This window comes from Dermacentor albipictus, chromosome 9 (assembly GCF_038994185.2).
Source record: "Dermacentor albipictus isolate Rhodes 1998 colony chromosome 9, USDA_Dalb.pri_finalv2, whole genome shotgun sequence".
Lineage (NCBI taxonomy): Eukaryota > Metazoa > Arthropoda > Arachnida > Ixodida > Ixodidae > Dermacentor > Dermacentor albipictus.
In genome coordinates this window covers 3,046,073-3,072,504 of record NC_091829.1, presented here as the reverse complement: position 1 = coordinate 3,072,504, position 26,432 = coordinate 3,046,073, and the positions used below count along the sequence as shown (strand labels likewise).

The 26,432-nt window shown below is 46.2% G+C and overlaps 1 protein-coding gene across 5 annotated transcripts in view; it reads left to right on the top strand.

Moving 5' to 3' along the window:
• The window catches only part of g (adaptor-related protein complex 3, delta 1 subunit-like garnet), a 354,723-nt gene that overhangs the window by 151,163 nt on the left and 177,128 nt on the right, over window positions 1-26,432 (top strand). For all 5 annotated transcript variants that reach the window (XM_070524729.1, XM_065441037.2, XM_065441036.2 and 2 more), the window contains 4 exons: window positions 8,998-9,087; window positions 12,709-12,772; window positions 23,281-23,349; window positions 24,429-24,513. In XM_070524729.1, coding sequence (XP_070380830.1) covers window positions 8,998-9,087; window positions 12,709-12,772; window positions 23,281-23,349; window positions 24,429-24,513 — 308 coding nt within the window. The remainder of the gene's footprint in view (window positions 1-8,997; window positions 9,088-12,708; window positions 12,773-23,280; window positions 23,350-24,428; window positions 24,514-26,432) is intronic.

Here is a 26,432-nt window from a genome sequence, read left to right as displayed (position 1 = left end):
TAGATATCCCAGGGGGCTAAAGAGCCCTTTTCTTTAATTTCCCCTCCAAAAAATTTTAAGACAACTTTGAATTTGATGTAGCCAGTAATGACCACATTCATAAAAAATTAATTGCTTATTATAAATTAACTGCACCAGCTTTCAAAAAAAGAAGCCTGTTACCCCCTGGCAAAGTCATGCAGGAACAGAATAAAAAAAACGGCATACAAATCTGAAGAGCGGTTCTTGAGATATCGCCTTCCCCAGCACCACTACTAGCGAAAACAATTCCGAGAAAACAGGCCTTAAAGTTGAACACGTGTGTTTTTTTTATAAGAAAGCTCCTGCGGAGCTTCTAATTAGCTCTTGCGGCTCCAGGCACACTCAGTGTGTCGGATTTTCGACTGGCGACAGTCGAAAGCACAGTTCCGCCGCTGAAAAGCGTCTACGCCGTCGGCACTCGCTGTGTAAGATCGGAAGTTCGATGTTCATACAAGACGCATATCGCGCTCCCGTGCACCGAACATCTGCACTGTCTTGGGCTGTGCCGGCATCGCGTGCAGCGAAGAACTAGCGAAAAAAAAAAAAATCTGGGCAAATAATCTAAAAGCGCAAGGCGATGAGCAGCTCGCAAGCTCATGTTGAGGCGGACGGAGCAAGGGGCAACGACGACGCAAGCCCGGCTGGCGCGGCATCAAAGGGAGCAGCCGCCGCCGCCCACGCAGCAGCCAATGGCAGGCGCGCTTTAGCCCGCGGGATTTGAGCAGCCGCCGCCGCCGCCCGCGCAGCAACCAATGGCAGGCGCGCTTTAGCCTGCAGGATTTGAACGCGCTGCTCCGACCAATCAGCGCTCCACATCACTTAGCGGGAAAACGCCAATAGCGCCTCAACCGCGCCGACGATGCCATTTTGTAAGGTGGCAAAATAGAGACAAAGAATCCACGGTCAAAACGACACCAAGATGGCGCGGGCAGGCCGCACGGGCCGGGAATGGCGCGCGCGCGAAGTTTGACTTCATTTCGGCATTTGCACGTGTCTTGTGGGCCGCGATGGCCTCAAAAGTAGCTTTATTTTGGGACTTTACGGTTGAATTAGGTGCTGATAATTACAAAACAGGTAGTTTATGGGACATACAATCCAAAAATATAGTTTTTTGAAAATCGACTTTTTCGCGATTTTGCGGTTTTCAAGGGCCGCGTCCCCCCTTAACTGATGCCTATGAAAGGACGATGTCACGACAGACGAGTCATCGGAATGACTATCCAGGTTTGAATACGACTACAAAAAATCTTTATCAGCTGTGGACAATGTACTATGTTTTGCATTATCTACTATAGTGGTTAACTTAGACGCATTCCACGTCTTCCCATCACTGAGTAGAAAAGTAGATGGTCCTATCTGGGCCTTGACTTTATGAGGTTTACTGTACTTAAAAAATCCTTTCTTCTTAAATCTTATTCTGACGGTGTCTCCCACCTTGATACGAGTTGCCTGAGCACCTCTATGTTTGTCTACGTACTGTTTAGTCTGCCACCGTTTCTGCAAGACCCTTTCTTGAACGTGAGGCACAAGACTGTCCTGTTCCCGCAGATCTACACAGAGCCGCATGGTTCCATCCTTCTTGCGCACCACCACGAGTGGAGGCACCCACTCAGAAGCCTCGACGCGCTCTATGACGTCGCAGTCCTCGAGACGTCGCAATTCATTTCTGACCTGGTCATTGAGAGCCAGGGGTAGTCGGCGCAACTTTGAAGATACTGGTTTCGCATCTTGCTGCCGATGAATTCAGTGCACAAAGTTGTTGACGAGACCCAACTCGTCACTGAAGAGGTGATCGAAACCCGGAGGCACACCTGTGGGGCGCTGTACTGAAGGAAGTGATGGTAGACGACATGTCAGCGACGTACCGTTGATCTGTATGCCCAAACATTGGATGGTGTCTAAACCCAGCAGTGATATTCCTGTAGTCGTTACGTGGAACGTGACGGAGCATGACCTTTGAAAAAACTGGACAGTGGCCTGAAACAGGCCTTGAATGTCGATGCGTTGCTTGGAGAAATTTTTCAAGTCCACTGTTGTTTGTGACAATCTGTGGTGTCGACCAAAGTGCTTTCCAAAATCTTCGGCCGTCATCAATGAAACAGATGCTCCCGTATCCACCGGCAGTCACATGGAGACGCCGTTAACTACGACCGGAACTTCCAAATCTTTTTTAGTTTCAAAAGCGCTTACCGTCAAGACAAACGCGGACGGCTGCCCTGCGGAAGTTGAAGACAGCGTCTCTGCGGAAGACACGTGTTTAACAGTACGGGTTTTTCGGCATACTGATGCAAAATGGCCCAATGTGTGGCAGGCGTTGCACCGCCGGTTCCTTGCTGGACAATTCCTGTACGTTGCAATATGTTTCGTGCTGCCACACCGATCGCATGCACCACGGTTCCCGGAGGAGCCATGTTCGAAATGTCGGCCCTCTTGGCGGCTTCTCGGAAGAAGTCCGTCGTCTTGGCGGCCTCTCAGAAGAAGTCCGTCATCTTGGCGGCCTCTCGGAAGAAGTCCGTCATCTTGGCGGCCTCCCGGACTACGTCGGCCATCTTGGCGCCTCCCCGGAAGAAGTCGGCCATCTTGGCCCGTTGACGGAACGCCAAGTTGAGATGCCTCGATTCTTCGTACATTTTCGGAGCCGAACGCGAGGTTCGCTCGATGCAAGGCTTTTAACGAGCGTCCAATATCTTCTGCCTTGTCCAGGGACAAGGTTTCGCCATGAGCCAGCAACTTTTCGCGAACGCTGACGTTCGCTACCTTATGTATGATTTGGTCTCGGACGCGCTCGTCATAGGTTGTGCCGAAGTTGCACTGTACCGCCCTCTCCTTCAATGCGGTCACGAATTCCAGGAATCCTTCTCCCTTGAACTGCTTTCGACTGGTGAATTTGTGCCTTTCCGCCAGGACATTTGTTGACGCGGCGAACAGCCGGTCAAGCCGCTGCAAGAGTCTCGGAAACTCTGACGCTGGCGGGACCGTATCACTTGACGTTGACGCTCCGCCGGTCGACTGCCTTGCTGCTTCGCTTGAAGCTGACGCTGCGCTGGTTAACTGCCTTGCTGCTTCCTGCTCCTCTTCTGCAAAATACTTCCGTTGTCCCTCACGCCCGAGAGCGCTGACGAGCGTGGACGCTCGTCGCGCGTCCGTCCAGTCGCCACTGCCGGCCGCTTCGAGGTGGGCCTGAAAAATTTTTTTCCAGCGATACCAAGGGATTAACGGTGGGCCGGGCACTTCAAGAAAAACGGGAAGGTTCGCCGTAAAAGCCATGCCGGAGCTCGCCGCAGGAATGGGCAAGGAAGAACAAAGGGGGCGAGAAGGCCTAGGCTCGGAAGCCTCGCGACGCCAAGTGCATCGGCGGCATTTGCAGGCCGTGCCGACACGTAAAGGACGCTTCACTTATGAAGCTCGTTGGTTTCCCGGGGCTTCGGTCGAAACCGCTATGGGAATCCCATCCTTGTCGCCAAAAGATGTTGTGTCGGCAGCGGCAGGCAAGTGAGGGCCCCCGACCAACGAACGCGCGCGAGCGCCGACGCAGAGAGGGAGACACGGAGCTAACTACTCCCGTTGTAAACCGGAACGAAGACTCAGCCGACCCGCGGCCGTTTATTCCTAATAAAGGCTTCACACGCCAGATGACACCTCCTGATTAGTCCAAGCTCGTCACAGGACAGAAGGGGGGTGCACCATCTAGCTAAACAACTACAAAACATACATGTGCGATGACACAGAGATCTGACAGGGGGCGACACTATACTACAGTATTTAACCAGTCAAAACGAAACCAATTGGATTGAAAACGAAACGACGCTTTTACACGTGATAGGCAGTTCAGCATGTTGCCATAGCCATGCGTGTGCTTTTGATTTCCGAAGCGTAGAATAAAGCGCAAGTGTATATTATTATATAGCAACTTCAATTCTAAGCAATAATTATGTTGTACTTAATACCAGCCAACTTACCTACAGTAATCTCATAGACTGCATAAGAAGTACCAAGATTTTACTGCCAGGCCTCGCCACTTACTGACTTTTAAGACTTTTTTTTGCCAATTCAAAATTATAATGCCTACTTCAATCACGAACAAGGTGCTGGATTCTATCTCTATAAATCATGGTCATTTCATTTCTATCAGGGTCTCACAACACATTCTGGCCAGTTGTCAGTCCCTTTAAGCTTCCTCCAAGTTTTTCTTTATTCATTTCGATAGGTTCGCCCTCTGCAGCGATTTGCTGGAACTTGTTTCAAGTGCCAACCGATTAGTGTTCTGTGTGCAAGCATGATGTCGTTGTTGTGGTTGTCTAAGGTCGACCATCACGGCATCACGGACTGTTGGTAACGACGGGTTGCGCAAAAAAGGGATTACTGTAGTCGTATGTGAAAATGTATATACAACCCAACCACAATGTATACACCCAATGTATATACACCCAACCACACGCAGCCATCAGGGAGGCTCTTTTGACAGGTCCGGTTGGCATAATTTCGCGGTCTTCTGCTGCCAGCTGCTCGTACTTACGGCGGAGGTCCTTAAAAGGCGAAGATCCGGGCTTGTTTCATGACCATGTTGCATTTCACTGGCAGAGACCGATCACGCATTTCAGCGACGTACGCCGCAAGCTTAGCCTACAGCTCCGGAAAGCGCCCAGAGTTCGGCACGGGGGAAATTCCTCACTTGCCGTCACAGGTGAATATTTCGCTTCGCTGCAGTCGCCACTCTTGCACCACCTGTTCAGAAACATTGCACTTGTGGCCCGCTGCGCCGTGATTTGTTTCTTCGTCATAAAGGATGGCAGCCCTCTTGAACGCTGCTGTGAATGAGTGCCGAATGATTAGTGGGCCTGGAGCACTCATGACGACTGAGGAAGCATGGAAGTAGCACGTAGCCAGCACTTAAGTCGAATGTGTCAAACCAATGCCTTTGGCCATACTATAGAGTATAGGGGTATTACTCAAGTTCGCGCGTGTGCTCCTGACCCTTCTCTGGATCGCACAGCGCCGGCGGAGCGGCAGTCACTCACTAGCACTTTTGCAGCAGCCCTAACAGTCAGAGCTGTGACCCCTAACCCGCGGTTCGCAGTGAGTTGTGACCACGGTGGGTTCAGGCCAGTGGGGACAGGGTGAGTCTCGACCTAAGGTGTTTATTCACCTTAGAGTACAAATATACCAACTGGACAACAACAGCAAACCACACATACAAATACAACACAAAACCACAGCGGCGGAGCATTCCGCACATCTGGGGCGAAACAAACCGCACAATGTGGGAACCACAAAAGAGGCTGATAAGAGTTCAGCTCACCCAGAGTGGATCCGCGCTCGGGCCTTGGGGCGGTCAGTCGCTCACAAAGGCCGGGCACAAGAGGGGGACAGCGTGCGGCGGTCTCAGCGGCTGAATTGAGATGCGGCCAGTCGCAAGCTCCTCAGCCGAAAGACAATGGTGATCGGGGGAATAGCGCTTCTCCCCGAGCTGTGGAGAGGGAGTCTCCCCGGTTCCAAGAAAGGGAAAGGAGGGAACGGGGCGCCTTGGCTGCAGCGTCGCGGCCAGGCGGGAAGACCAGCGGGAGCGGCGAAGGTGCCCTCTCCCCACTACCCTCCGCGAGCGAGCACGTGATTATCATGTGATAACCGCGTGGCCGCTCCGGAGATATCGGGATGCGCGTGCGATCCCCACAAGAGAAAGCTAAGCGCAACAGGGAAAGAGAAACCGGTGACCCATGAGCTGTGTCTGCCTCTCCATAAACTACCGATACTCCCTGCAAGTGCCGCCGTTCTGAGGGTGCCACCGCGAATGGAACAGCGGCGCTTCCATCAACTATCGACACCCCCTCATGAGTGTTGTGTGCACTGTAAAACTCTCAAAAATGTTGAAAAACCCTTCTGAAAAGCGAACAAACATGCGGGATAGTGAAAAGCTACGGGTAGGGCGACAGAGCAAACAAAATTGTAACTACATTGTAGCTCTCGTTGGTCTCACTTTCTTGGCGGTGCCATGTTTTGGTTTTGATTGTAAGCCGACCTCCCACTTCAAATTTTCAAATTAAAGAAATGTGCTCGACTTACAATCGTGTAAATACGGTACGTGTGCTTAGGTTAGTCCACCGTACGTCTTCCCGTTTTCTGCGTTTGCTCTATCAGCATGGAAGTGCCGACTGCAAAGACATGCTGAGGGTTCATCACGATGCCACAATTAAAAGGAAAGTGACCACGTGTGCAGAGACAGGTGGAAATTGGGCCGCATCACGGGCATTTGGAGTTCCCGAAACTTGCGTGCGGAACTGGTGCAAACAGGAGAGGCGTACTACTCCGGCGGCTGCTGCATAGGCACAGCCGCCGCACTTACTAACTAAATTAACAAGCAAGGAGTTGTTAATTTAGTTAGTAAGTCAATGTTTAAAAGCATACGCGGCCAATGAAGCTACTATCCTTACTTTTCGTCTAGGTGTATACTAATTTGCTATTGTGATCGATGCTTCGCCTTTCGGGAGAAACTGCAACTTTCGTTATATATTACAACTTTAGTGTGTTGTGAGTAAATACTTGTTTTTAAAGTGAAAGAAAGTTGCGTTTCTGTATGAAATAATGAGGTGCACGGTACTCTAAAGGACTTTTATTATATTAGGTCGCGGCAAACAGGTCGCGTTACGATCGAGGGCGGTTCTTTCTTCCTTTGGGGGCCGTCACGACAAAGTTACAGTCGAGAGCGTATTAGAATCGAGTAAAGATTGTAGTCTTCACAATCCTTGGATAAGTCGCATTATTCATATGAAATGCAAAGTGATAAAAGACGAAAAAAATACCTTGCCTTCAACAGTTCCAAGTACTAAAAGAGGAACTTTTCTCAAAGTTAAAATGATCAAAGTCCCATTATTTTAACACAGCGCTCCCCAAATGTGTCAGAAGTGATCCCCCAAAATTTTGGAATTTTCAAGGTTGCAAGACTGACCAGTTGACCAAAATTCAAAATAATAACGTAACCGACTCCATGATCATAGCACAAGGTTCTAAATGCATAGGCATTTCTATGCTTACCCAACAAGAAAACTGTCACTCCATCCGTCCGTCCCGTAAGATGACCGCTTTCAAGATAGTGGCCACAGCAGCAAGCAATTCAGCTTCGTGCTGCCTCTTGCTTGCCTCTTGCTTCAACACTAATGAAGCAGCGAGAACACAGAGCTCACGGAACTCTCGGCACACAATGCAATCGGCCACTTTCGCAGATCACTTTCAAGATGCGGGCCCGTGTGTCTTTTTAAGTAAGCAGGAAGGACACAGTGTGCGGAAGCTATCAGCAGTCAGCACTTTTTGTTGGCATTGCAGATCACTTTCAAGGTGCAGCCCAGGCGGCAGTGCCGTGCGAAGCCGCCACCTGAGTATGTTTGGTCATGGTTCATAATGGTTCGACGCGGATGGATAAAGCGCTAAGGAGCGATAATGGCTTATCATGATTGGAACATCATCAGCGCACTTTGTGCTGCCACCTGCATTACTTCACTTGCCACAGTGCTTTTGTTTGTACTGGCCTAATCAAGTTACATAACATTCGTAATGACGCCGGGTTGTGTGGAGAGGAGCAAGTGGCACAATTTATTCGCCTACTTAGACAACTCCTGCGGAGGAGTTTCTGCATTTTAACTTGTATTTTCAAAGCGTGTTCCTTATGGAGTGGGCGACCACAGCTAGAACCCCAGTTGAAGGTCATGTTGATGTACCAACTATTTCTGTGAACAGTGTTCTGTCTATGCTGCATAAACTCGAAGATAAGAAATCCGCTGGTCCCAATGGGCTTTCAAATGCCTATGGAGGACTGGAGGATGCCTGCATGGTGCCAATTCATAAAAAGGAGGGCCAGTTAACCATTTCTAATTATCAGCCAATTTCAATCGCTTCCTGTTGTTGCAAGTTGCTTGAACACATAGCTTTTGGTTATCTTGCTGAAAGTAAGATTTTATCACCTGTGTAACATGGCTTCGAGAAAGAAATGTCCACCGCCCGATGGAGACGACGCACTGCCGTGTTTGCGCGACGAAAAGTGGAAACACTATGTGTTAACCGATACTTATATGCATCAAGATGGTACGGTTTATGCGGATGCAAAACACATTATGTTCAATAGCCACTGAGTCGGGGATTTTACTTTACTACTTTTAAAACGAAACTACTGTTTAAGCGGATACAGTTTAACAAGGTTTTACTGTATAGCCCCTTCTGTATGTGCCGAAATGTTCACCTACTGTATTTCGAAATAAATAAGATATGAATTGACAAGAGCGTCACTGTGTTGGCATTCTCCATTGCTGGAGATTGCCGTGGAGAAGAAATAAGCCACATTACTTTGCACCACTTGGTTCATGCAAAACCACAGGTAGTGGCACTGAACACACAAATACGAAGCCACACAAACGCACACAAAGATGCGACGTCTCCTAGACACACCTGCTTTGTGGACACACCACATGCAAAATAGCAACCGAAACTTAAAAAGAAACAAGAACCGTTCCTAGGGCGTCTGAACAATCAAGACATTGACTGTACATGCTTCCGGTGCATTTGGTGATGCATTAAGATGGCTGCCCTGTGGCTAAGCTAGAGGCAGTGTTCTTGGGCAACCACTTTCGGAGATGATTTCACTTTCCCAAGATTTGGCGCTTGGATGTGTCCACTGGTACGGCCAACAGAGTCTCGGGCATTGTGCAGGGGGCTCCATCTTCACACAGTGCCCAGAGTCGGCTGTCGGCTGTGTACTTCAACACATCACGTCTCTTAAAATCACGAAAGAAACTATCGCCGAACATAATCGCCTAAGTATACCGCCCCTAGCGTCTAAAAGTACCAGTGAAAGTAGAAACTGGGTTGCCTTGCTGTTCAGCACACTTTAAGTTTACAAAGCCAGCATGAAAAATAGTTTTTTTTTACAACACAGCATTAAAGAGAATTGACTGATGGTATCATAAAGCTACATGTGTGTTTTCTGTTCAGCTTGGACCTGGACCAGTGGATTAATGACCCACCCTCAGAATCTTCATCAGAAGAGGAGAATACAACTGAGATATTCATCAAGTTGGAAAGGTAAGGAAAAGAAGTTTTGTTGCAGCTTGAATGCTGGTGCATGTGCTAGTCATTCAGAAGCTGAATGTGATTTGTGGAAGCTATTTCCAAGCTGTGCAACTCAAGCAATAGGCACCTCCCTTTCCACATTGACAACTACTGTAAACAGCAGCATTTTAAATGTGCCAAATGTGCTATTACATTTCAGTGTGCTTGTTCATCATGGTGTATGAACATTTCACTTGTGCCTCTTGTGAAACTGTGCACTAGTATTGCATCTCGTGAGTGAAAGGTTTTTTTCTATTTTTTACACTAGTGGTGTGCAAATACCAAATTGTAAATTTTCATTCGAGCATTGAATTGAATCAAGAAAAAAAAAATCAAAATATCAACTCAAATGTCAGAATTTTTTTTTAAATTTAATGCTTACAAATTTTAGGCAAAAAAATATGGGGCTGCACATGCTTGGGAGCTAGCATTGCATGAGAAGAATGTAGCAAGGTACCAGGTACATAGAAATCAAGATATACAGTATACCGTGAAATTTCGAGCAAGCGCCCCTACCTGTGCAGGCACCCCCCTTCCCCTAACTCCACTCCTAATTTCTCGTTTCCCCGCCATTCCAAGAAAGCCTCCCGTCCTTCCCGCTCCACGGCCTTATCATGCACCGCATCCAGGCAACATTGGCCTACCACATCCAGTTCACAAAAAGAAGTTTCCGTGCCTTTTATTTTTTTCTAAGGCGCGTCCCCGTTAGCGACATCGCAACTTGTCGCACGCCATTTGGAGTTCGTGGACCAACGGCCAACAGCGGTCTTGCTGGCTAAAGGAGAGATCTGCCTCACACAGTACAGAGGATCTCCCGGCTGCACAGCGATGGGGGCACTCAGTGACAGAGGGGTGGTCACGGCTGAGCTCATCGTTGCTGATTGCTCACTGCCGATATCGTCACTAAGCCTTTTCCGGCTCGCCTCGAATCTGTAGCAAACGGCGCTTCAGAACGAACCGCCAAAGCTCCCAAGCAGCAATGTTTTGTTACCATTGGTGCCGCTTATAACCCTCTCCTTGCATTAATTTCGCATGAAGATGAAAACAAGCTGATACTTGCGCAGCTGTCAGCAGCGATGGAAGCATGGGCAAGCCGCGGTTCACTGTCTGCTGTTGGCAGGGATGCACTGCAGCTGAACTCAACTTGTTTTGAGAGTGATGAACAGCACTAACAAATGTTTGGTTTAATAAAGTTCATGTCGAATAAAATTTTTAATCCATGCCCACTGCATATCTTTTTTCTTGCGGGAAAATTTTGTCGTTGCCGTCTTGAATTTTGTCGTTGCCACACTTTGACGATATTTTCGACTTGCTTTAGGGGGGCGCTTGCTGAGAAATTTACTGTAGTTCACTCTCGTTAAGTGGAACATGAAATTAGCGTACCAGCACTGATTGCGGCTGAGTTCTAGTATATGAAGGTCTCGAAAATAATTTTTTATTGCGATAACAACTATATGGACACTCCAAGTGAATTTTCGCCATCTGCGTTGCTGTGAGGTTTCATATATATTGAGCTATGTATACATGGTATATATGCCATGCTATGCTACATCACATGCGTATATGCGGGTTATATTGCCACAACATTTGATCACTAAAGCTGCTCTTAACAAGTCTTACATTCTTGACAAAATATTACTCAAAAAGCAGATCACAAACAAACTTCATGAAACAAAACACTGACAGCGCATGTCATTTATCTTAAATATTCTCAGACTGAAATATGAGAAGTGTGAAACAGTAACATGGCTCAGACGTTAAAATGATGTAATGTTATTGGTGTGGCTGGGCACTGTCTGCGGTATTGGCCCAGGAAAGAGGTTTGAAATATACCTGATACGGAAAAGTGGTGGTAAAGTCGCTAAGAAAGAGGTTGGCTTTAATTAAGAATTATAAATGAAATTGCCAGATTGCAGGATTTAATAAGAGGGTCCTTAGTACAACAGCTCGCTTTTACTTAGGCAGACTATGTTCACATAAATTCATACTGCCACTACAGCTACGAGTCTTACACTTCGTGTAATATTCTAATGTTGTCGTCACATTCATTGCTTTGCCCTTGTGGTGAAACTGATTTTTTCTTTCAATACAATTTTTGTTGAATGGAATCGTGGTTTTTCTTCCTCTGAAACTAATGAACTTGTAGTGTTCTGTTGTGCTGAATACCAATGAGGTTCTCAATTTAATAACAGACCTGTGTTTTGCGGCACTGTTTTATTTATTGCATAGAAAATTTTGCTTTTCAGTTTTTGTTTTCCAAAAGACAATGGGTATCGCAGCTTTACGGCTGATGGGTTATTGTAAGGCCAGTCTGCATGGCAGATGAAAGGACCATGCACCATGTGACACGATCACTGCTCTGCACCTAGCCAGTGCCTATGGTAAAGGGCACGTGCCATCTGCGCCATCTCATTGTCAGAACTAGAAATGGGGGTACCAGCGAAACATAAAAGACCCGCACACAAGGAAAAGGTGTTAGACGCGGATGGTTGCTGGACTTTCAACTGTACTTTGTTGGAATTCACATTGCCGCACATAACCTCTGATGCATGCGCATCTTCAACTCCTCCCAAAACATGCGCATTGATAACACCTCGAAAAGTACATTGCCGCATAAAAACAACCGCCGCATGCGCAACTTCTACTCCTCCAAAGACCCGTACTTTTTAAGTTCATGCACCAACTATCCCAAGTGCTTGTACTAATGCACTTCATTGTAAGGTTTGGTGTGATTTCCCGCCTGTAAAACATTATACAAAATTAGGAAATCTGGTGGAGGGTCACGGCAAGTTCACGCGACGCCACGCCCCCCCCGCCTCTCCTTTTCCATCCACCGTCCGTGCACATGCATGCAACCGGGTCATGACACTTTCGCACCCGCAGAGGGACTCCAAAGTTAGTCTTGTAAAGGATTACTCGAAGCTTGAAAAAGAGGCCAATGTGCGCCTACGGACAGTGTCAAGAACAAGAGGCTGTTATAGAGTCTTCCAAGGATAGTGGCTGTGAACAACTTTTTTCTCTTCGCTTGCATTCGCTTTCATTTGCGAGGCAGTTTGTTGGCTTTTCACAAAATAAAAAAAATGCTCATGTATTGTGCTTTGGTAGCAATTAAAAAAAAACCCAGGTGGTCAAAATTGATTCGGTGCTTTCTACTATGACTTCCCTTATAGTCCACTGTTCAGTTACGGTACGTTGAACCACACAGTTGAATTTTGTAATTTAATTAATAAACACATGTTATGTATAAGTGGTTTTCCTGAAAATGAACTGTCGAACTTAGTGAACCACGTTATCTGCATCTTTTTGTGTTCCTTGTTTGCTTGCACTAAAACTCTGTCAGTGAGGTGGTTGTTTCTATTAATAAATCCATGCCATGAAAGTTTTGAAGAGGTGATCTATGTGTCTAGACAGAAAGGCAGTTAGAATATGGCAGTTAGGTAGTATTAAAGAAACTAGTGATAAACAAGGTACAGAGATGCCTCTGTTCTGGGCCAGTGTTTTGACAACACAGAGTTGTTGGTTCTGCGCACTTCAAAGCACTTTCACTCCGTGATTTAGTATTCTGTTAGTACAGCACAGCTTTGTTGATTTCAGGAGTGCAGCAATGTCCCACTTCGCAGAAAAAAAGTATGAGCCTACCAATGAAGAACTGGAGAATGTAAGTTTTGCCAATGCATTCTACAGCCGACGCTGATGAACCCTGTTTTTGCATATTGTAACCATTTGGTTTCATGGTCTCTAATTTCATTTCATTTATTATTACCCTTGGGGGCCTAACAGCATTACAGAGGGGACCAGGCACGCGCAAAATGTAAAAACAAGATATACAAACAAATATACAAAAAACAGAAATAGCTGAGCATGGGAACACAAATAAGTACTATGTGAAAACAAGAATATAAGCTACTTACAACTAAAGGAAATCCACTAGTGTATATATTGAAAATGGGGAGCGTCAGTTATAAGAACGTTTTGAAAATGGCGATTCCCATCAGCGCATGTTTTTTGGTGGAAAAGAAGAACAATATGTTTGGTTTTCCATCTTGGCGTGACAACCTCCTTCTGTGCATGGTTGGCATGTGAGGGAGATGTATGTTGGTGTTGCTGTATGATGATGATGATGATGGTGTTGTAAATATGATAGTGTATAGTGCTGTAAGGTTGGTTATTCAACTCCTGTATGTGGTAGGCGCATTTCAGTGTGATGGCAATCCAGTACCAAGCATTGGGTGTGCGCTAAAGCACTTTGTGCAGTCAAAATGAATCGGAATCTCATAGGACGCTAAACCCAATCACTCAGTTGGCTTTTTAATTGGTCAGTCAATCAAGTTAGGTCTGGTTTGTCTATCTTCTGCTCATCGCACACCTTTAAATGCACAGTGCCTTTGGAGCATTGTGTCATGTAAAGACTAAACAAGCATGCTTTAGATGGACAGTGGTGCATCATCTAAAATTTCTTATTTAACCCTGTAATGCCCAAACACAGTTCCACATCAAGGAAAATTGGAACAAATTGTTCACATTTATTCTTGGCCCTTTGTAGCAAAAAGAAATGTTTTTCACTTATATCCTAGTTACCTTAATAATTCATTATTTAGTCATTGGCTTACTAAACTATCCAATTGGAAACTTCACTCCAGCATATTGAAAACACAACTATGAGTTTTGCATTAACTTTCCTGCACTTCCATCAGAATTTTGACACCACAAACTTGATGCAGCATGTATGGTAGATTGAGTGTTGCAGAATCAAGGAAAATGTGAATCTGAATAGCTAATTTTGGTTTTTACTCTGTTCTTGTTGCACACACCTTTGTGGAACATGTTAAGCGTACATGCACATACATTGAGAGCAAAGCAGGTCCCGCTGAAACAAAACAAATGCTAGCTGACATTCTTGCTGGCTAGGGTACAATCGGTTGTCTAAGAATTGGTAACCCTGAGTAGGACATTTTACTAATTCATAACTCGTAATTTGTAACATTGTGTTGGCCGTGGGCAACAGCAAAGGCTTTATGCATCGTAGGAAGCAGCAATAATTTGCGGTTTCAAGTGATACTACAGCTGGGCATCACTTGGTGTATATTCTAGTCTCAGCCTTGGCAGTGTAGGGCTGTACCCCGATTCCTATCTTGTCCAGGATGGCACTGCTTCGTGCAATGAGCACAGTTTCAGGAAGGCCCTGCAGCGTGGCCAGCGGGGTGACCTAGCAGATGGGCATGCTTGCTTGATGGAGGTGGAGTGTAAAAGTTCCTGCATTCTTTGTCTCGATGTGAAGTGACACGCTTGCACCAACAGTGATGCTACCACTGTGCCAATCGCCCCGAACTGTGCTGAGAGGTGAATTCTGCTAAATCCTGCTACATTTCAGCAAAATACGAGAAATCCGTGCCCGCCCTGCGTCAAAAGGGTTGCTCGGGCTTTCGAAAATGGAATTTAGTCCTCAAGCGCCACTTCTCCGCACCATTGAAAGTGGCATGGCATGGACCAGCAGCTGCGGTAACTTCATCATGCACAGAGTCGAGCTTCTGACACTTAAGCCTGGATCGTATTGCTGTTTCATCCTTGTGCTGTTGTCTATCTTCGACACGTTCCACCTCACTACATGCAGGTAGATTTGGCAGCTGGACAGCATTGCTTTTCAGCCAGCAATGAGAGATTGCGCGGGCACTGAGCCAGACCCCATGCTCTTGTCCTGCAAGTTTCGGACGCTATATTGTGCCTCATTAAATTTTTCTAACATAATGTGCACGATGTTGCAGACATGGTGGCTGTGAACATTTCTTCTGCTATTCAATTTTTCGTCTATCTCTCTCATTTGTTGGCGAGACGATTTCACACCCTTAAAAATATTGTATGGCAGCAGCTAATATTTTGGTCAACTCCACATCAAACAGCAACTTTCACTGCTGGATACTGATAAAGCGCTGCTGTGTTGCCTAGCTGCATCGTACGGCTGTGACACAAATTCGCTGCCAGCCGCGCAGCAGTTTGCCATGGCAAGTTGTCCTCCAATGTGTTCAGACCTGTAAACCGCTTCTGTGATTGGGCATGAGATCACACGCTACATGGCTGCTTCACATGCAGCGATTCAAGCGAAAAAATTTTTCTGCCACGCGTGTCGTTAACGAGTACCACTGCCAGCTTTCACATGCGTCAGCGACGATGTAATTTCCATCAGAGTGATGCCCAAGATTGAACCCAGCTCTCAGTGCATTCACGCCTCTTTTGTTACAATAAACAAGGAAACCAGTACCATAAAATTTCGTTACTCTGAACACCATATTGACGAACTTTTCAGATTTACCAATCTTTTTAGATACCCGCCAAAATGCCTATACAGTCGAACCTCGATATATCGAACAGCGCGGTGATCGCAAAATAGTTCGATATAGCCAGAATTCGATATATAAAATCACGTAGAAAACGCGCCAAAAACTAGCGCAAATCAATCAATGAACCAATCGTAGCGCAATAGATACTCACATAAAGCTTCAAACAAAGTATTTATTTAGTTCGCTGAAAGTACTGAAGCAGCGTAGCCTGCTTCATATTGGCAACCGCGTGCTTGACCACGGCGTCCTCAACATAGTCCAAACGGTCCACAAGAGACAGTCCAGTGCCTTCTATTGCGCCGCAGTAGCGGCGTACAATGGCCAAAGCAGCTACAGCCTCAGTTGCAGTCGGGAGCGGGGCAACATCAGCGCTTGCTAGATCAGCCTCGGCAGCGTCTTCGTTTGGCCGCTGAGCAGTCACTTCTGCCGCGATCTCCACGTCTGTTAACTCCGCCACTGTTCCGGTGCTGTCGGCACCGCCAACGAAGTCCTCAATGCACATGCTGTGTGGCTCAGCACCGACAAAGCGCTCCAACTGGCTCCACGGCCGCCTCGATCACGCGCGCACGGCGGGGCTTGCCCCCGCCGTGCGCGCGTGGTCGAGGCGGCTTGCCCCGCCGTGCGGGCATAGGTGCGCGCGTGATCGAGGCGGCCGTGCTGGCTCCAAGCCGCCGCGTGTGTACGCCGCTACGTTCAAATGACGCCCTCGGCGCAACCGATGTGGGTGGCTGTAGTACGCAGCAGTCTGGAACGCCGATCGCGCCGCCGCTATCTTCGGGAGTGTTGCGGAAAAGCTCGCCTCCTGTCAACAGAGCACACTTGGTCTGGGGCGGCGGAGTTCGATATATCCATTTTACATCCGGCCCCGTTCGAAATAAAGAATTAAAAATGCATGCGATTTTCCATGTGATATAGAAATTGTTCGATATATGCAATAATTCGATATATCCGTGTTCGATATATCGAGGTTTGACTGTATTTTCAATGTAAAAACTTTCAGTACTACGAATTTCAGATTAATATTTCAGAATAACGTACGTAATTTAATCACAAAATCGTCAAGATGCTTCGTCATTACGAAGTTCTGTCACGGTTGCAGCTTGCAGGAATATAACTTCACTGTTTCCTACAAGAGTGGCCGAAAACATGCTGACGCAGACTGCCTTTCCCGTATGCTGCTTACCACGACGGACTGCGACGGAGACGATTTTGATAGTCTAGTCGCTTCTGTGACATCCGCTTTTCCAGATATTGATGCGTTCAAAGCAGAACGATGAACAGACACCAAATTGGAGCCACTCTTCACTTCTGCCCATTCAAGTGCAACAAGCAGCTACTGTGTACGTGACAGACACAAGCACGGGTGCACGCTTCCTTCTAGTGGTGCTGTAGCGTCTCTGGCCAGCAATCCTTCAGGCTATGCACGATGACTCTACCTCCGGTCACTTAGGCACTGTGTGCACCCTTTATGACATTCAAGAATGCTTTTACTGGCCCCAGATGCGACATTCGGTTGAGTTGTATGTTGCCAGCTGCGTACAGTGCCAACGTTGGAAACACCCAACCACTGCCCCATCTGGTTTCCTTCAACCTATGCCGTCTCCCAGCTCACCCTTTCAGCAAGTTGGCATTGATCTGTTAGGACCTTTTCCTCAGTCATCTGAGGGGAACCGCTGGATAATTGTCTGCGCCGACTATTTCACACGCTATTGCGAGATGGCAGCTATACCATCAGCCACTGCCACCGAAGTGTCGCTCTTCTTACTTCACATTATTGTTCTACGACATGGACCGCCTGGTGTTGTTATAAGCGACCAGGGATGTCAATTCACGGCAGATATCGTGGAAGAGCTTGTGCGTTTATGTAACTCGCACCTCGGGCACTCAATGCTGTATCATCCGTGTCACTGAGCGCACTAGTCGAACAATCACCAATATGCTTTCCATGTATGTTGCGTCTGATCATAAGAATTGGGATGAAGTTCTACCATTTATTACTTACACCTACAACACTGCCAAACATGAGACAACCGGCTACAGCCCCTTCTTGCTTCGATATGCTTGGCCGCCCCGGTATACGCTCGACACTGTCCTCCCTTTTTACCACCATGACAATCCTGTGGTCGCTGATACGCTATGCCTCGCTGAAGAGGCTTGGAGACTTACGCGTCTGCAGACTTTGGCATCGCAAGAAAACTCCAAAGCCCGCTACGACGCGCGACATCGGCCTGTTACATATCACTCTGGTGATCTCATTTGGCTTTGGACTCCCACAAGGAAGCGCGTTTTGTGCTAAAAGCTGCTGACAAACTACGATGGACCTTATGTTGTCATCGACAAAGTCAGCGATGTGAACTATACTCTCGCGTGCCTCACGAACACTGGTAGACGTTCTGCTAGGGCACAAGTCGCACATGTCACAAGGTTGAAATCATGCATGCCACGACAAGCTAGTTGACTCACCCAGCGAGCTTTGTCTGCGAGATGAGGTATGTTGCGACCGAATGCGTAAAAGGGACGAGTGGATCAAGAATAGAAGGGAAGAGGAGAATGAAGACTGTGCAGTGGCCATTCCTGCTGTTCATAGCCTGCTGTTCCTGCTCTCGCAAACTTAAATAAACCCCTTTTCCCTGTGCTTGTAACAATATCACAAGCTCCTGTATAAAAAAAGTTGGTTGTGCTTGCAGTTTCGAAATTACAGGCAATCAGAACTGGGTGCCATTTCAAAATAGCTAAACAAGGCCGCATTTTGTTCTTTCGATGGATGTTTGTAACGGAAATTTGCAGCTAGGTGTGGAAACGGACCGGGAACAAAACTGGCACTGAAATTCTGTTTTGCAGACCTATGTGCTGCTGAATTGTAACTGCTGATGCCAGCTTCAGTAGGGTAATTTGTGAGCCTTCTTAAGGGCGAGTCCACATATAATGAACTCCAAATAAATATAATGGCCACTTTTCGCGGAACTATTGAGTGCGTTACAAACGAGTTTGACTGTAGTATGCTTTCTGGTCATTAATAAAAGCATTTTAAATTTATGACTACTTAGTGCTCAACTGCGGAGATGCAGGCAAAACACATTGTAATGTAGACGTCAGCTGAAAAGCCCAGTTTTGAACGGCACTTGTCAGCTTGCCTGAAATTGCACTGATCACTGTGACGATTGCGGCAGTCGCAGACACACGACAGAAATCACTGTGTTGCTGAGTGAAAATCACAGCATGTGGAACAGCCTACAGACTAGAGGCCAAAGGCCAAGGTTTAGTCCGCAGGTGGCGTGCCGGCAACTACCGCAAAAGTCTTTCGCCAAACTGAATTTGCGCATCGCCAGCCTAACTTGCCAGCCTAATTGGCAGAGTCAAAGGTTGCGCGCGTACTGTTGAACCCACTTACAACAATACCGGTTTTAGCAATATATAGGTTAATAACAATGAGAAGCTGCTGTATTGTCAACTTTTGTATGTGTCTGTGGTGAAATAACCAGCTTACTAGAATGCCCCCATGCCATATTATTGGTTATAACGAATTCTGGCTTTTGGGTGTTCGTGCCAAAATGTGATGGAATACATAATCCATGCAAAGAAAAAAAGAAAGTGAAATTCGAGCTACTGCACTCTCACCCACTGCCCCAACAGCCACTGTGCATTCATACAATGAAACCTGTTTTCCAGCCTTCTCTACATCACCAGCCTTGCATACTTGTCTTCCTTTGCCCTTGCACCTTTATGAACACAAATGGGCTGCGCCCATAGTTCTATGCTGTGCCAACTGCGCTGACGATGCTGCTCCCACATTGCTTGCTGGCCCCTCATTCTGTGCAGTTCTGCCAACGGATTAAGTCGCTCATGCTCGTCTTTGTTTGTTATGTTGATGTCGTTCCTGGCCACATCGTTTCTCTGCCTCATTTGAATTCCCGCCAAAACGGAAGATGGCTGATCTGCCTGCTGATCATCGGCAATGCACAATGTTGCCAGTGAGGAGAAAGCTCACTGCTATAGATGTGGAGACTTAATGCAGTATCGTGAGGGATTACAAAGATGGTAAAAAAAATGGCTGTGGCTTAGGTAAGGTTAAGCCCAGGATGCGAAGCATACTAGCCTTTATTTTAGTTGTTGAACCACTGTTTAGCCTGGTGAACTGCTGTTGCTTGGCTATATTTGGTTCGGCTAGACGAAGAAACAACTCATGCATTACTTCTTCGCCTTCAAGAGTGGAACGCGACAGCGTTCCCGTCGACCCGCCAAGGGGTGTAAGACAATGGGCTACAGGGCAGCGACTACGCGCCCCGCATTAGACGCGGTGAGCGTCGAGCAAAGCAGCGTTCGGCGCGGCAACGAAATGTGCGCCTGAGCAAGAGACGCACGCCTTAGAAACAGCGCGTTTCTAAGGCAACACCGCATTCACTAGAGGCGCTTTTGTACCGCTTTGAAGCGTTGTACTCGTGGCTCAGTGGTAGCGTCTCCGTCCCACACTCCGGAGACCCTGGTTCGATTCCCACCCAGCCCGTCTTGCAAGAGTTGAGCCAAAGCCACTTCTCCTCTGTCGTGACGTCACGGTGTCACGTGATTTCATGGTCACCGCCGCGCCTGAGGAGCTGGGTTGAGCCCTCGTAATATGCTTCGCATAAAAGTTCATAACGTGGTGAAGTACAGACTATTGCAACCGACAGTGTCGACAATCCTCCGCTCGGTAGAGAAGTTCGAGAGAGAAAACTGCTCGGTAGACAGCGCAAACACATTTGACATGGTGCCTTTAAGGTGGTGGCAGAGGCCCTCTACAAGTTGTTTCTTGGTGCCCGTGCTATGAACATTTCCATCAGTGTGTCAATTCTGCCCACAAAGGCGAAGTAGTTCGCCCTACTCATTGACAGTGTGGACTTCCAGCCAGGTGGCAGCTTGGTACAGCACTTCAAAGACAGGCACGACATTGTTTACAAAGGCTTCGCCGGTGAGGGAGCTTCACTTTACTTGGAGGCGAAGCGTTAGTGGGTGGAGGAAACGCTGCCTCGCATCCACGACAGCTACGTTGACACTGGCGTATATAATGGCGATGAAACAGGTCTGTTCTTCCAGATGTTGCTGTCCAAGACACATCCGCTCAAAGGAGACGTGTAATGGCGACAAAAACAGCAAGCTGCGCCTCCCTGTAGTTTTGTGTGCCAACATGGATGGGAGTAACAAGTGTCCTGCATTTGTTACTGGGTCTATCAAGCCAGAAATATTACTGTGAGCTTATGATGCACCATTTGTGCCAGGTGCGTTTATTCTGAGCCATGATCCGACAGCGAAAGATTGCAAGGAGTGTTGCTGACTCTACACTATGCGAACTGGTGAGACGGCAGGCTTGCAAAAAAAAAAAAAAAGAACCTGAAAAGGAATGAAAAAAAAAAATACCTATCACATTCTTGAAAATAAGTTTGGGATAACACAAAACCAAAAAGGTATAAATCTTATGCTGTTTAAAACCACGAGTATTTATTTGAAACGGTGAATGAAGCTTTTTCGTAGCTTTTCTGCCTCGTTTGTCTTCTTGCCCCAGGTTTGTAATGGTTTCAATAAATGCATTGGTTTTTTTAAGTACTTGTTAAGTAGCAAGTGATTCATTTTAAGCTCGGAAAATGAGTAGCAAATGTGCCGTGTACACTTAAACACATGCAAAAGCTAAAAAGCAGACGATGCGCTGCATTGTAGAAGGCACAGGGTTATGTTTTTTTTGCGATCCGGCATGTGCTGTAGAATTCCAATCACGAGAGCTCTACCAAACCAGTCGTCAAAATACAAAAGTCTTTATACCTAGAATTGCATGTTTTATAAGCATGGTTTTTTTTCAGCGGCACTATTTTAGTTGTGGCAGCAATCGGCTGTCGCGCTTTGGTTATCTGGGTGAGGCCTCCTTTTTTCTCTAAAGTTGTACCCGACAATAGATAACACAGTAGAACAAACACACTTGCACAATCCTACACACACAACGCCTTCGCCATGGTAAGATACCTACGGGGCAGGACATGCATTAGCATACACTACCATAACAAAACCGCCATTGTGCCCCGACAACATTGCCGTTGCTGCTGGACTGGGTAGGGCCTCTCCTCAGTTTTTTCCTTTAAAGTGAAAAAAAAAAGAAAAAATGCCGAAAGCCAAGATGCAGGACCAGAAGGAAGCAGGTACACGCACACACAGTCGCACATTTGCTGGCATAGTGTAGTGGTTAAGTACCATGCTTTGGATCTTAGGGCAGACAATATCCTAGTGGAGGCATTTTTATTGACGGCAACTGTATGCGTGTGTGCCTCCATCTGGTCCTGCGTCTTGGTTTTCGCTGGTTTTTTTATTGTTTTAAACATGAACCAACTGGCGCAGCAATTCACACTTCAAACTTTTTTTCCTTCCACCGTGCATGCGGCCGATGCATGCACAGAGTCAAAACGTAACTACTGTTTGCCTCAGCCACTGCGGATGAAAATGCGCTCACTATCGACACAATCATGGATGGCAACCTTGTGGTTCCAAAGGTATGCGGTCGATGCGGTGTTATGCACAGCGGTAAACACAATAAAGGCTTAAAAACATAAATGTTGCTATAGTGCTCATGCAGTGCTGTTTGATTTTTGCTGATGTCTATGGCGATGCGGACTCTGCCGTTTTTATTCTGGTTTGACACTAGTGCCATTTTTGCTCTTCTGTGTCGCACATTTGCAGCGCCCCACGCTCGATGAGCTCCGAGAGTTGTGTGAATTAACTGATGTGCAGCCAAATAAGTCCATATTAATTAGAGTTTGATTGCATGAAATAATGCATATGCGTGCCGGGACCAGAGGACAAGCCTGAACAAGGGTTTAATTAATGAGGTTTTACTGTATAAACAGCAGTGTGCATGCCGAGTGTTACTGGCCAAACATTGTCTACATTTTGTGACAAGCATAGTTGAAAACTTCGGTAATTTATTTATTCACTCAAGATACATTATGGAATAACTAATTGTAAATGTAGTACACTTACTGCTACAAGGAAATGTTGTGAGGTTAAAACAGAACAGTGAGATCGCTACAGTTAAGGTGGCATGTAGTGGTATGTGATGCCACTAGGGACTTGCATGAGGTTAGAGTTGGGACCTTCAAGTCCTTTCAGCCACTTGGTTTGCCCTGCCCAGTTGGTGGCCACATGATCGTGTGATGGATAGTGTGTGTGTACTGTCACAATGGCAGCTCTTCACATTGAGTGCCTAGCTTATGCATGCCACAGTAAACAGCTACTTATGTGCAGTCAAATTAAAGGCTTAGCATTCTGTTCTCATTTTCTTGGCAATTGCTTGGCTTATCGGTGTTTTTTGAGTGTGCTGGCAAAGTGCTGCAAGCCTCTGATCTTCTAGAATGCTTGTTTGGTATAGGAGCATCCATTTGCATCTAGTGACAAGCATTCTATGAAAATTGGAGTGCAGTGCTCTACCGACGCACTCTTGAAATACTGATAAGCCGAGCGATTGATTTATGCTAGAAAGAATAAGTTAACACATACGTGCTCTTTATTTCTTCCGTGGTGGGTTTTCTATTGTCATTGGCTTACCCACTAATATTTGCCAATCCTCAGTGGACAAGGTTGGCCATAAGGGTGGACAACCTTCAAAACAAATTATTTTTAGCTTCCCCTTCAGCTTCACTATGCTGGAGTTTTGTTGCACATCCATGCCCAATCATAGACAAATTCATGTTGACTCCCATTGGGCTGTCTCTTGTAATGTTATCAAACTGTGTGGGTATAAAAAAGTCTGCGGTGGTTGTGATTTACCAGACAGGTGCCGAAGATAATCCTCACTCCATGCCCTCTTGCAATGCAGATGAGAGAAGCCCGTCGGCAAGAGCAGGCCAGCAACCCTCACTACCTGAAGGCCATGCCCAAAAGCAGGGTATGCAGACACACTGGCACTGAGTTATTGTGTTATCTGCATTTCTTCAAGCACTTGCTTCAGTGAAGCCCCAGTCTTTGTGTGGCCAGCAACTTGCTTTGAACTCATGCACACTGCTGCTGAGCACAAGGTTTGATTGGTAGCTGCCACAACCACACAAGAGTGGATGCAAAAGCAGGCAAAAGAGTCACACATTGAATCTGGAGCCTCCCAGTATCGCATCACTCATAGCCTGCATGTTGCTCTGGGTTGTCAAATCCACTGTATCACAGGCCTAGTGCTTCTGGGAGCTTTACAAATGGAAATGAGGAAAGAGTAAAATGCAAAACTAAGTGCATCCTCTGTAAAATTGACTGTTCAGGATTGGCTTCCATGTAAGTAGAAAATTCCGTACCAATTTTAGAGCAATATTAGTATTCCAATTGGCAGTGAAGCAGTGAAACTTTGAACATCAGTAATATTGACAGAAACAGTGAGGACGTGCCATAAAGTGGGACTGAGCACATCTGTCGAGAAGGCAACAACCTTTAAGTTAAACTTGTACAGTGAGTTTACTTTGTAGCTGCATTGTGCATAACAGTATCTCTGAGAGCCAAATTATTCAAAAAGCTCAAGGGGCACTTAGTTATCCCTACGTGGATAAATGCTAAAGCATTGCGACCACCGCCTGATGGTTCGACATTATGCCGCAACGCAAGGTTGTGGGTTCGACTCCCACCAACGGTCAATGGTTCGTCTCCCAACAAAGGTCATGGGTTCAAGTGCCTTAATTACTTCAATCCTAATTAACTTCACCTTAACACCAAGGGTTGTCGGTGCCTTAACTCTATCTTGACCAAAGGTCGTGGGTTCGACTCCCACCCAAAGTCGAAAGTCCATAGCCTTTTCGTACCGTCGTGTGGTCATGCCACCAGTGCTGGATTTTCCGCCTCATGAGCCATTCAATGGTTTTGCATGGAACGAATTAATGCTTTAGCTGTGATGAAGAGTTGTAGGCAAGTGTTTGCTTAGAACAGCGTTAATTTGATTGTTTTCTCACTTGTGCTGGACCAGTGTGCTAGAGTTGACATGCATTTCAGTCAGCCAATGGCCACCTGCAAGGGGCAGCTTTGGATGACATCCCTGTGACCGAGATTGATCTGTCAGTGCCTCTTCACATACCTGGTGAGGGCACTGTGGCTTTTATTTATTTACGCTCCACGGCTTGTTCTGGCTCACACATAAGTTGCCTTAGCAATTTCGTGCTTTTGTGGCCTTATGCTGCCTCTTTAAAGCGCTGACAGAAAATTCTTTTGTTTTGATTGCTTTATTCGGTCGCCATTGATGTAGTATAATTAGGTTATGGAGCGTCAGTTCCTTAAGAGTGGTACAAATGCTTTCAGTGCTACTTTTAATGCTATTAGTTCAAAGCGTGCACAAAGTGCAGCATGGTGTCACTTAGAAAAATATGTAGCGGTGTGCGAGCATTCGAAACTTCGAATGTTCGATTCAAATTATGTAGTTAGTATTCGATTCAATTCGAAAGGCACTTGTATGTTTGAATATTCGCAGCCCCCAAAATTGCTGTTGTCGGTTTTTTAAGTCAACTTTGCCGCAATACAGCGGAGCTCTGCGGCGAAGCATACAGATTGCATTACAGTGAATCATATTTGTGGTGCAGTGAAGCAGATCAAAACTAAAAAAGGGCACTGTCACGGTGCCGCTGCTGGTGCTTCTGGCTAGCCAACACTATCAACTGAAGTACCCACACTGTGCTGCCACTTCATGCAGCTGGGCAACACCAGCCACCTGGTGGAAACTTCTGTGTCTGCTACCAATCTGGCTAAATGGCTAAAAATATGGTTCCTAAACTGTAAATTTGACAAAGTAGCATGCCAATGTTTTCAGACTGTCGTTCTAAGTACTACCAGGATGCTTCAATGGCAACCTGGCTTTAGAAAAAGCAAGGGAAATTTCAACACCAAGGAACCCAGATGTGTCTTCAACGACGAAAGCTTCTGAAGAGGGTCCTTCTATGTCAGCAATGTGGAAAGGCTTATATAAGCTCACCAACCAACAGAAATTTTCACTTGCTTGTGGCAGCAATTTTTATTGCCACAAGCACAGGTTGAAAGATATGTGCATGATTGAAATTGTGACTAAAGAGTAGATACATGTGAGGGGGGTATAAGCATCATGCTGTCTGTTGGCGGGGCTTGTGAAGAGATATATGCCAATACCAGACACTTCGGTGCCAAGGAGAGCAGCTATTTTCACTGTGTGAAAGAATGGTGACCTACAAGACAGTGTCGCTGCTCCCTGAACATTTCAAGCAGCTATCCTTCCTTCATGGCAACATTAAATAACTGCAGTTATGATACTGTCAAGCAAAAGTGTTGTACAACAGAATTTTGTTGACCACAAAGCATAATTTTCCTGTACATTATTTGCTTTTTGTTCTTTTGGCGGTGAAAATTTGCACTTTTGCTAATGCAGTAGTAATTGCAAAAAAAAATTTTCAAAAGAGATTTGATTCGATTTGCACTTGGTTTTCATTATTCAAATTCACTTTAACAATGAAAATTTTATATTCGCACACTAAAAAAAAAATACATGGTGCTAAAACCTATAAGAATGGGCCAGGAAATGACGTTGAGAACTACAGGCCGGTGTTGTTGACTAGTATACCATGTAAAATATTTGAACATGTCCTTTTTAGTTGTATAATGACACATTTGGTTGAACATAATCTTCTGCATTCTAGTCAACACGGTTTTCGGCAAGGTTTTTCTTGCTCAACACAGCTTTTTGAGTTCACGCATGAATTGGCTCTAGCAATAGATAAGCGTAAAGTAGTTGACTGTATTTTCTTGGACTTCAAAGAAGCGTTCGATGTTGTTCCCCATGACCTTCTTATTAGTAAATTACGAGGCTATAAACTGAATGAATCGGTTATTGCATGGATAGCCGAGTATCTCTCTCTAAGACAGCAGTCCGTAGTTCTGAACGGTTGTTCCTCCGGATATGTTCCCGTGACCTCAGGAATTTGATGTATATAAATGATATTACTATTGGCCTCAAATCTTCGTTCAGAATGTTCGCAG